This window comes from Periophthalmus magnuspinnatus, chromosome 8 (assembly GCF_009829125.3).
Source record: "Periophthalmus magnuspinnatus isolate fPerMag1 chromosome 8, fPerMag1.2.pri, whole genome shotgun sequence".
NCBI classification, from domain to species: domain Eukaryota; kingdom Metazoa; phylum Chordata; class Actinopteri; order Gobiiformes; family Gobiidae; genus Periophthalmus; species Periophthalmus magnuspinnatus.
In genome coordinates, this window is record NC_047133.1 from 9224935 (window position 1) to 9236620 (window position 11686).

The 11686-nt window shown below is 35.9% G+C and overlaps 1 protein-coding gene across 1 annotated transcript; it reads right to left on the reverse strand.

Moving 5' to 3' along the window:
- Nucleotides 1–1079: 1079 nt before the first annotated feature.
- On the reverse strand, nucleotides 1080–10421 carry tsen54 (TSEN54 tRNA splicing endonuclease subunit). The gene is made up of 14 exons (XM_033971779.2): nucleotides 10270–10421; nucleotides 9443–9601; nucleotides 9219–9282; nucleotides 9049–9132; nucleotides 8495–8593; nucleotides 7885–7937; nucleotides 6979–7077; nucleotides 6735–6812; nucleotides 6098–6276; nucleotides 5098–5300; nucleotides 4485–4620; nucleotides 3710–3770; nucleotides 3280–3393; nucleotides 1080–2299 (listed from the first exon to the last, which is right to left on the reverse strand). The coding sequence occupies exons 1-14, from the start codon at nucleotides 10389–10391 to the stop codon at nucleotides 2149–2151; spliced, it is 1602 nt and encodes a 533-aa protein (XP_033827670.2). The 5' UTR covers nucleotides 10392–10421; the 3' UTR covers nucleotides 1080–2148.
- Between the last annotated feature and the right edge of the window lie 1265 nt (nucleotides 10422–11686).

Consider the following 11686-nt stretch of genomic DNA (forward strand, 5'->3'; position numbering starts at 1 on the left):
TCTGTGTAATCCCTCAGTCGTCCAGGTAGGTTCCACAGCGGTCCGTGGGTGTATACTAGTCTATGTCTTATACTTGTTCTGATACAGCTCAAGCTTTTCAGGAAGGTCCTGTCCTGTGAATATAACGTTTTAGTATCAATATCTGCTCAGGTGAGTATATAGTTCAATATCAGTTTTAGTAACTGATATTCAATACTTTAATCTTGACTTTTACCCTAGCCATTTCTACTTGTCAATCAGTTTGAGTCTTTTTAATGGTGAGGTCTGTTAGTAAAAACATGTGGTTTGGAGCTGAGTTCAGACCTGACCTCAGTTATTTTAACAGAGCCTCAGACCTGTACCATAATTTGTTTCAAATGGCAATGATTGAAGTGTTATGTTTGTTAAGATAAAATCAAATAAATAATTGTGATCAGTGAATGTCACAAACTATTTGGGAACTGTTAGAGCAATTTAAACTGGCCTTCAGTCCACTCAAAGTGTTTTTACTGCATTATTAATTTACACTCCAATCACAAGTGGCCATTCAACTGTAGCCACAGCTGCCCTGTGGCTAAAATGGACCAATGGTCTCCATTCAGAGTACCCTAATTATTCACAGTGAGTTCATAAGCGCCTTTCACCACTTTCAGAGACCAGAGTGGAGTTTTGACAACAACTAGCATTCTAACCGTGCACTTCCTGGTTATCAACAAAAAAAACGCTTTATAATTAGATGCAGACAGCACACAGTGGATTTATTTTGACCTTAAGAATGACTTATACAATTTATCTGTACTGGGGCAAAGCGGGGCAGACATTTTTCCATGTATTTGAGGAGACACATGTTGCTTAAATACATGGGAAAATGGGCACGGGTCCATTAGATGTAGTTATCTACATATTTTTTCTAATACTGTACTGTCCTACTTTTTGTATATATACATATTTGAGTTAATTGCAGACATTGTTTGCAGTGGGGCCCACAGTGATAACCTACTGACTCTTTTACATACATGGAGCCAAACACAAGTTACCACTGGTCTAAAGGCAAATGCAAAATCAAACGTTCCCTCTCACAAATATCTGGAAAAGGTTTAAAATTGTGTTTTGATTTTTATTTAAAATTATAATAATGAATCAATTAGACATGACATACAAAACCCATTGTACTGAAACAAACAGTGCCCTCCATTAATATTAGCACTTTGCAATTTAATTATGAACAAAAACATCCACATTGTAAAGTAACCCTTATTTGCAAACAGTGTTTTTTAAAAGCTAAGTGCATTCCACAGATATTGCTATATTAAAATGAGCATATATTTATATCCTTCATTTTCTTTTTCCTTCTATTTCTTTTTTTTCTAAACCTGCAAAGTAAATGCCAAGGAACAGGAAGTATTCTAACCCAGGCAATCCAAAATCAAGGCATTGTGATTGTTTGCTACATCACATCATCGTCAAGAAAGGGCCAAAAATCTTTATCACAGCGAGGTAAGTTAGGGTTTTGTGGTGAGAATGTCACTAGAACTAAAATATAAATTTAAATCTAGTGTTGGTGATATTCTCTGTGTAATCCCACAGTCGTCTAGATGATATTAACGAAAATTAATTATATCTGTGTTTGGGGATTCTTATATATTTGCAATCCGTCTGAGTATTATTATTATTATTATTATTGAAAATATTAACAACAAAAGTGCAGAAATAACCTTACAAGTTTTTGTTTTGTTTTAAAATTTCTGCAGAGTTTTGACTTATATATAATTTCTGCTTTCAAACAGGGCTGCAACTACTAAACAATTATTTCTATTGCCAGTTTAAATAAAGCTGATGAATAGTGACTGAAAAATTTTAGATAGAGGATTTTTACAAATAAAGTGTTTTGAGCCAGATAATTATAATTATCAAAAAACATTTTTAAAAAATAGTCTGACAAGTCAAGATTAGTCAATTAATCTTTGTAGCTCATTTTGATATGAAGTACTAAACAATATATAGCCCAGCTACTCCACACTGCACTCTAATTTTAGAGTGCAGTGTTAATGGAGGACACTGTAATTCTTAAAAAATTCCCTGAGTGCCAGAGTGGTTGAGTCTGTCCGAGTGCATTTGGTGATTTTTGAATACGTTTTGAATGTTTTTTTTGTGTGATTTTTGATGTTGTCAAGGGAAGACATCTTTGGGGATGTGGAAGTCCTTAAATGTGTAAAAGGAAATGTCTCCGTGGTCGACTGCAGCGAAGACTAGCGCCACCTCTGGACTCTGAGACGAGAGCTGCTTTAACACGGCCAAATCCGGGACAGGGTCGTTGAAACTAGAAAAAAGACGAGAAAGACGGTTTTAGAAGTGGGTTTTAAAAGGTGAACTAAGGAACTTTTCTAATGGAGGGTCCACAACCTCTTTGTTTCCATGGAGATGTTGTTGCTTTGCCTGGAGTGTTCTGTATCGATCTCCATGGAAACAAGCAGGTGTCACAAAACACAACAGGTAAGATCTGGAGAGAGGCAAGCCCATTCATTTTACGAATACCTGACCTATTTGCATTATGAGTCTTGAAAATGAAATGTATTTGAATTTTTAATTTTCATAAATCTGCAATGAAATAAACGCCATATTAATAACGTACCTGATTTTTACTGTAAAAATGTGAAACAGAACTATTTTATTTTAAATGGTTTGCAGTGATCCAAAGCTATTCCTCACTCACCTTTTGAATTCAGAATATCCTAATTATTTTCAGTGATGAGTTTATAAGTGCTTTTCACAACCAAAGCAGAGTTTTGCAGTCACGATAATGCTAAGAACAACTAGCATACAAACCGTGAACTTCCTGATTATCGGACAGTAAAATGCTTTATAATCAGATGCAGACAGTACACTGCGGACTTATTTTAACCTCAAGAGCTTGTTATACAATATATCTCTACTGGTGCAAGACACATTTTGCTCAAATAGAAAAAAATCTGATCCAGGGGTCTTTAAAAGTGTAGTTATTATAAAGCGTTTCTAGCTATTTCATTTGTTGAATTGTTTGAAGTCAATCAACTGTACATGCAGAAGCAAAGGAAAAATACCAAGTCCATGTAATACGCTGGATAATAATGCATTATATATGTAAATGCCAACAGGAACAATGCAGGCTATTATCGTGTTTGTTTATTCAATGCATCACATATGACCACAATGATTCTACTACCCTGTGTACCTCCTGGCCATTAAGCCCCATTCATTTCATTGTGTCCCTGTTGTGTCTAATGTAAGTGGATCTTAAATAAACATGAGTATTGTCTCCACCTGCAAACCACCATTCGTGCATAGGGCCTCCCCGGGTTGCTCTTCTTAAAACTTGACACTGAGTCTGGCTGAAAAACACTGAAGCTGATCCTCCAGTTGTCCAAGGGCTTCAAACTACAACACAAATACATGAATGGATGATTAGATAATACATACGGATCACAATAAATAATGTCACTTTACTAAAGAAGAGTCCACCATCTGCTTGTTTCCATTTCAATGTTATTGCTTTGCCTGAAATGTTTCACAGTATGGTATTAAGCTTATCCCTCTCCCCGGAGACATGCAGGTGATGGCACGGGACTGAGTTACAGTAAGAATATATGTTTTTCAAGGTGTTTTTGATCAATAAAAACACATGTAACTGACTTGCAATGTGGAACTTTCCAGAAAATTTGATTCTTATTAGAAACAATCATGAATAAATTACCCTGAAGCTCCTTCCAGTAAGTTAGTTGGTTTGATGATGCTGATTTTGTCCAATAGCTCCTCTGGAAAAACAAAAAAATATTTTGCTTTAGAGTTGTCAAAAGTATTAAAAATATGATACTAATTGATACTAAAACTATTATCGAAACTAGATTCTCATTTGAGCAGGTATTGATACTAAAAAAGTCACATTCACAGGACAGAAATGAACCTTTCCTGAATATCTTTAGAATGATCTTGAGCTGTATTAGAACAGGTATAAGACACATAGACTAGTATACACCCATGGACCACTATGAAACCTACCTGGACGACTGAGGAGCGGATATAAGACCACATGGGAATACAAATAAAGTACTAAGATTTGTTGAAAATTACAATCTATTGTCTAAATAAAGTGTTTGTTTTTTTAAATCATCATCGTGGAATCGGTGTTGAGTATTGAGTCAATTCCTTAGTATTGAAATTGAGTTTGAAATATTAGTATCATGACAACTCATGTTGTCACTCATGACAACAGATGGAAATTAGCATTTTGCTAAATCTGGTGCAGCCACCTTTTTAATGTATCTGCACACTGTCCTTCAAATAAATAAAATAAATAAATAAACTATTTAGTTTCAGTAAGCATGCGGGATGAATTAAACTAAATTAAACAAAACAATACTCCAGCTATGTTTTTTTCAGACATTCAAAACACTTCTAAAACCTATACAAGTAGTTTTGAAGAATATAGGATCTTTCAGTTTAGATACTGATTCTCTCCCTTCTCTCACCATGGGGTATGCTCTGTCTGGGGTCATGTAAAGGAGTGACCTCTCTGTCCCAAAGATGACCTGGATGGCCTCTGACCTCTGACCCCCGCCTGGCCAACAGTGCCCGATACTCTGCCCAACTCTTGCAGCTCCGCACCTTCAACACAGTACACAGATAACAATTAAAATAACATCGTCATATAACACTAATGATTAGAATTTGGATTTAACTGTATGGGACATTTTATGAATACATTTAGAAAGTACTGCCAATGAACACAGGACCAGAACTAGAATAACAAAAATAAGCGTTTCCACCCAGGACGCTGTACCAGATTAAAAAAAAAACTTTTCTGCAGTACAAAGTTATTCCCTAATTTCCTAATACAGTCCTAGCATCCTAATTATTCACCATGATGAGTTTATAAGTGCTTTTCATAACTTACGGAGGCCAAAGTAAATTTACAAGTACAGCCTCTTATAAATAAAACATAAAACATTACTCATTTAATACTGGTGGTAGTCAAAGGTGCCGTGGGCCAAAATGGTGGAGTGTGGCTGCCAGTCTGCACCTACAGTCCCACCGACCAAAGGCTCAACAATGAACCTGTTGAATTACTGTAACATACTCCACCTCTGGGTCCCTGTTCACGTCCATCCATCGTCTGTTTGCTTCTTCTTCTCTTTGTCGATCTTTTGGAGACATATAGACCTCCTTCAGGTTTATCCTCTGCCTCCAGGGAATGACGTCACACGGGCCGACAGTCAAAGCCCCAGGAAGAAGAGACGGGTCAGGAGCGGCCAAAGAAACAACGTCATCGGGCCGAGATCTGAGGGCTGAGCAAAAAACAGAAAAAAAAAGCAGAAGACTTACTTTAAATTGATCAAACTAGTGTGTATCACGGCATTTTATTGTGTGATTTGAAAACTGTTAAATCCCTGTTCAGTCCAGGTTCAGTCCAGGTTTAGTCCAGGTTTAGTCCAGGTTTAGTCCAGGTTTAGTCCTGTCCAATCCTTAGTCCTTGATCAGACCTGTTGAAGTCTTGGTTAAATTGTATTTTGGTATATATACATATGTATATTTTGTATTTGTATATCAAAGTCCATTTTTATTTACCTTATTTTAATGTATGCCTATATTTTTATTTTGATTTATTGTTTATATTTACTGTTATTATTCATTGTTTTAGTTGCACCAAAACGCAGAAGCAAGTTCTTGTTAAATAAAACTGATTCTGTTGTGACTTGCACAAACATCAGATCAAAATGAGACTTAACTAAACCTGGACTAGACCAGGACTTCACCAGGACTGGAGCACGTCCAAATCAATCTACATTAGGACTAAACTGAGCTCCTACACTTCTAGCTTGTCTCTGGGTAAGATCTGACGAGTAACAATCACTGATCATTGAGAAAATTTTAGAACTGGTTTAATTCTCAAACATGTGTGAATGAAGCAAAACACAACTCTGGGTATGTTTTTGAGGAGGTAACAACATGACTAAAAGTTCACAGAAGCCATTTTTGCGTAACATAGGACCTTTAAGTAAAAACATTCCGAATTTGGCATTCTGTTTTAGCTATGCTTCAGTCCTAGTTTAGAGTTTAGTCCCAGTTTAATCCTGATCCCTACCAGATCCCACATCTGGGAAGTGTATCGAGCTGAAGTCCCACTGTCGGGATCCAGACACGGAGCAGGATCCTGAAGTTTTGCCTGGAGACCACCATGACCGTTGTTTGACCTCTGACTTCCGGATCACGTCCTGTTTACAGTCAGGCTCCTCCTCCACTGACTCCACTTCAGTTTGACAGCTTATAACACAAAAATACAACACAAGCCTTTCAAAAATTTGCATTTTGTTTCATTCTACAGGTGTGCGATGTAACCTTTCTGGTGGAGTGCATGCTACCTGCTTGTTTCCATGGAGATATTTATACAGTATGGCCTTGGCCTGGCAGATAATGGCTTATTTTTGTTTGTTTAAATTTATGTATAGGTTTAGATTTCATTGAATTTGGTAAGGAAAACACTCTGGATTTTATAATATTTTCAAACCACATTGTCTTGCACCACTGGAAGAACATTAGAAGAAAAAATCTAAAATCAATCAGCAATAATTTGAGCCAGCAGTCAAAACAATTCAAACAAATAATCTGGATTAAACGGAATCTTTTCCACTTTAAATAGTCCATAATCAAATAGTAATAAAAAATGTAAACACTCAAAGCTAACACTTACTACAAATATAATTTATTTTGTTAAAACTCACCTTGGTGTTCCAGACTGTTGCCCTACAGGGTCCTGCTCCATTTGCACCACTGTGGTTTCATCTCGGCTATTACTTGAACTGCACAAAAGAGAAAATATTGCAATTATACAAACAAATAAAGTAAATAAAATGAGTTAAATAAATGGGAACATGGAGAATAGCTCTGAGGTTCCTATGCTACATTTTTTCATAATGTCTGAGATAAAACAGTCAAAGACGCAAAGAGGTGGTGAGAGTGTGTTACCGTGGAGGAGAGGGGCTACGTTTCCTCTTGTTGCCTCTCGCTGTTTGGTCTCTGGACACAGGCAAGTTCAGCTGACGAGCATATGCAGACGGCTCTGAACTGTGAGGAGCAAACATGATTTTTATATATGACAATAAACTGTACAATATATACATGATAATGCAAACTAGATATGCTGATTTAGTAGCATGTGGCATAAAATCACGCAAGCTACAGCAATGTAATTGGAGTGATTTGAGGATTTTGTCCATTAACTACTTTTTAATCTGGAAACCAAAACATCTTCACGTAGCAGACTTAAAGGTCATATATTATGCAAAATGGATTCTTGTGAGCTTTAAGCCATGTTATAATGTTGTTACCTTCTCGAACCCTGAGTGGTGTTTTGTTTCATTCACACATGTTTAAGTAATCCTGTTCCACCTTGTGATGTCATGTAGTGGCAGTTTTCAAGTTGACAGTTTCCTTTTAACTTTTGTTCAGTAGAGATGGGCATTTCAAGGGCTGAACTCACCCAAATGATTCTAGTGAAGGTGTATAGAGTTTAAAAACACAGTGTAATACCACATGACATCATAAGGTGGAACAGAGTGTTTTCTGTTTGAGAGAATATGCCGGATTTGTGTAATATATGAAACAAAACACAACTCCAGGTATGTTTGTGATGAGGAAACAACATTATAACAAAGATAATAAAATAGTGCAAAATAGGCCCTTTAAACCCGGGGATGAAAGACTGTATGGCTCCTTACATATTCTGTATCTTAAACTTTTTAAATAGCCAAATAAAGTGTGATACATTACAAATGCTGATAACGATATAACACTAAGAATTATTTTAATGTTTGTTATACATTTTCTTTCCATTTCTGATCATTATCTCAAAACATCACAATGTTTTATTACCTGGGATCAAATCTGAGCACCACGTATCCCAGCCTCTTAAGGTGTCCATAAACCTGAATGAGCAGAAACGGTCTCAGAAATGTTCTCTTTATTCTTTACTCATTTACCATTATTGTTAATTGCTATGGCAATGGTCCTGTTTTTTTTTTTTTATTCTGAAAGCCATGGATAGCTGTGTCAAACCCATTTTTCCACTCTCCCTTATTACTTCACCAGCCTTAACCAGATTCAGATAAATTTTAGATATATTACAATTATAGATTATTCATTGTTCTATGGAAATATGCAAGTATGTGTATATGACATATTCATTTATTTGTGTGTGTGTGTGTCTCTGTGTGTATCTGTGTGTGTATATATGTATGTGCTTATTATTAAGTTTTTGTTATTTTTTCTTTTAAAAAAATTATTATTTATTTTTTCTATTATCATCATTATGACTTTTACGGTTCCTCTTTACTTTGACAACTATGAACATTTGTCTTGAATCCCATATTTCCCTCACTTTTCTATGTCCACTTAATATTCCTTTCCCACTTGTAAATATGCACTCTATATTATAAATATTGACGTTTGCAAACAAAAAAACAACCTTTTTAAAATGTCTTACAAGATATTGTTGAAATGTTATTGATTTTGATGACAGGAAGTTCTCGTATCCGTCCTGTATTGAAAAAGGCAGGTCCTGGTAGAACACCTGTACATTCCCCTGTTAGAAACAACATATTTTATACTTAACATTGAATTATATACAATATTTATGGAGTAATATATTTTTAGTATGACACCACATTATGTAGTTACCACGTTAGTTATATCACAATCTTGAGTATTATTTATAAATCTGCTTAAAATTAAGTTTATCCAATCCCCAATTTTAATTATAATTTTTACTGAATAAGATCTAGTTGAGTATTAGTAATAAGTGTAAATGAGTTCTTTATGAGTTTTTTATCGTGTTATAATGCTGTTTCTTCATCCAAACATACCTGGTAAATTGAATTAATATTTCCATACCTTAATTTAAAGGTACAATGTAACTTTTCTGGAGGAAAGTCACCCATTTGTGTGTCTCCATGGAGATGTTTATGCCAGAATAAAGCATAATATGTGGGGTTTGATTTGCATTTGTAAAGACATAAAAATAAATTGACTGTCACTCACACACTCCATCAGGAACAGGGCTTCTTCAGGGAGCAGATACTGTTTCCCTTTGGCTGAAAAACCCATTGTCTGCCAAAACTTTCCCTAAAACACAACATTAAAAACATATTAAGTTTGGGTTAGTCTTGGTAAAGTCGTAAAAACATTCAACTACAAATCATACAACTTACAGCTGGAGTTTGAAGCTCAATGATCTGCTCTTCTGGAATCCACACACCTTTCACTAAACTCCCTCTGGTGGAACAGAAATATGCAAATTTACTAAAAATAACAATGATAATAACAACAATAACAATAAGTATACAGAATACAGTATTCTGATTTGACCACACAGGTATTCAGAATTCTGTATTTTTCCCAGAGTATTCTTCCCATCACAATTTTTTCTACTCACAGTCGTTCAACTCTCTCCTCTGAGATTAAACTCCAGTGCTCATTCAAAGCCTGTTCCAGTTTCTGTTTCTGCTCCTCAGATCCGTCTGGGATGAAGTCCTTCTGTCCTCTCACTGGAATCTTGTGACTCCGCGAACGGGCCAAAAAGAGCTCAGAAGGACTGGAATACAAAGAACAACAGTTACAATTTTGAAAGAATCATCCAATACTCCTATCCTATCCATGGATTTCAGGATGACAAAAAATAGGACCAAGCCCTCAAAATGTTGCAGGAATAGTCATGTATAGCAGGCACTAGCACTTTAAGATTATAGAGCCATGTAGTCGTTTCAAGGCTGACATTGCCCTGATGATGGAAAGTATTGACTGGTAAAATGTCACATTATTTTTCATGTTTTCAGTCATATTTTTTACAAACACTATAACGTAAGACTGTCAGTATCATGCAAAAATCCACCTGCTTCTACCCCGCTAAAAAACACTGTTGTTTCTGTTTCAGTTTTGTTTTATAGGAACACGGAGGAGGGCGACATATTCACATTAGTTAAAATTTATTATAAGTTATTTCAAAACGAATAATAAGTAGGAAGTTAATTTGTATGTATTCATATGCATGTGACATGTAGTAGTATTTGTTAAGTTGACTTAAAAAAACATGAAAGCTACATCCATGCTAAAAACACTACTGCTAACGTTAGCTCCATTTGGGCTACTCATCAAATATCGACACTTCAAGAGCGACAAGCACATCAAAATATCTAAACGAATTAAGGACATCTATGTTAAATAGTTCAGGTGACTAAAGTAATAAAACGTCCCGATTCGTACGTGAGAACCTCGCTGTAGAGGTTTGGTTTGGAGCTGCTTGTGTTTTGGTCCGCCATCTTGGAACGCTTCGACGGAGTGACGTCACAACAGCTTCCGGGTCCTAGCGCCGGACACGTCCACATGCGTGAAACAGCGGCCGCAGATGGAGAAGAGACAACACCGATGGATGTAAGGCAAAAGTGTTAAAATATGTACTTCTATTTATGTATCACAAACTTAAATAGCCTAATGAGTACAGGTTTACAGTCTATAAAACGTTTAATTTGTGGATACACAAAGCAAACATATTTTACAGTCATTTCTACTCAGGCCACATGAACAGGCAAACATTTGAACACTTTTCCCAGGTGCTCAGCTGTCCTCCATTATCTGTCTTCTACCTCTAAAAACAAACACGTTATCTTTGGCGCGTTTAGACTCAAGTCTAGCCTAGACTGATGTTCATTAATCATTCATTTTGATAAAAGTCATTAACAACATAGTTGTTTTGCCATTGTTTGTCGGGCTGTGTAGGGGTGATTCTGGTTTGCTCATGATATATTATATCATTGCTACACAGTAAATCACTTAAAATGACAGTTGGTAAACCTTGGTCTTGCGTCACCTTAATATATTTTGTTAAACCCATAGGCCTACAGACCTTAAGATTCATTCATTTATTCAGAGTAGTCAAAATCTTTCTTTAAAAAAAAAACAAAATAATATACACACACCTGTATTGCATTTGAATCGGCAAGGTGGGTGAAGGACACAACAACATTACTTACTAGAGCCACTGCAACCCCCACTACAACATCTGGTATTCCCAGCAGTATTGACCAAGCCCATCCATAGATGAGATCAGTATATTACACTGGGTTACAAAAAAAAACATTTCTGAAAGTTGTCTGTGTTTTTTCAACTGAATTAGGACCATTTAGCACCGCTGAATCCAAAAATGATATCCATTTTTCTCAGTCAGGTCAGGTTTTTATGCTAATTTGATTTAGAAAAATCCGATCTTCTGACTAAATTGATTACAATTTTGTGACATTATCAGTTGATTTTCTTTAATATTTCTTATCCAAAAAATGTTTTAGGAGATAAAAAATAGTTTTCTAACAGAATGTATTAATTAAATGTTACGTTATGTTAATTGATAAAGGTAAGTACATGTAAATTGGAACGTTACGTTATCATTGTGCAAAATTCAGGACATGAACTTCTGTTTTTATGAACCCCTTGAATGCTCAGCAGCAGGGATGTCTCTCTTCAGAGTCCAACAGTAATCAGCCATCATGACTGCATCCCAGCGTCCCTGATACCTGGTCTCCATCTCTTCTATGTCCTGATGGAATCTCTCCACCTGCTCATCACTCAGTGATCCCAGATTCTCAGGAAACCTGAACATTTAGCTCCTTTTGGGAAAAAGGATGTG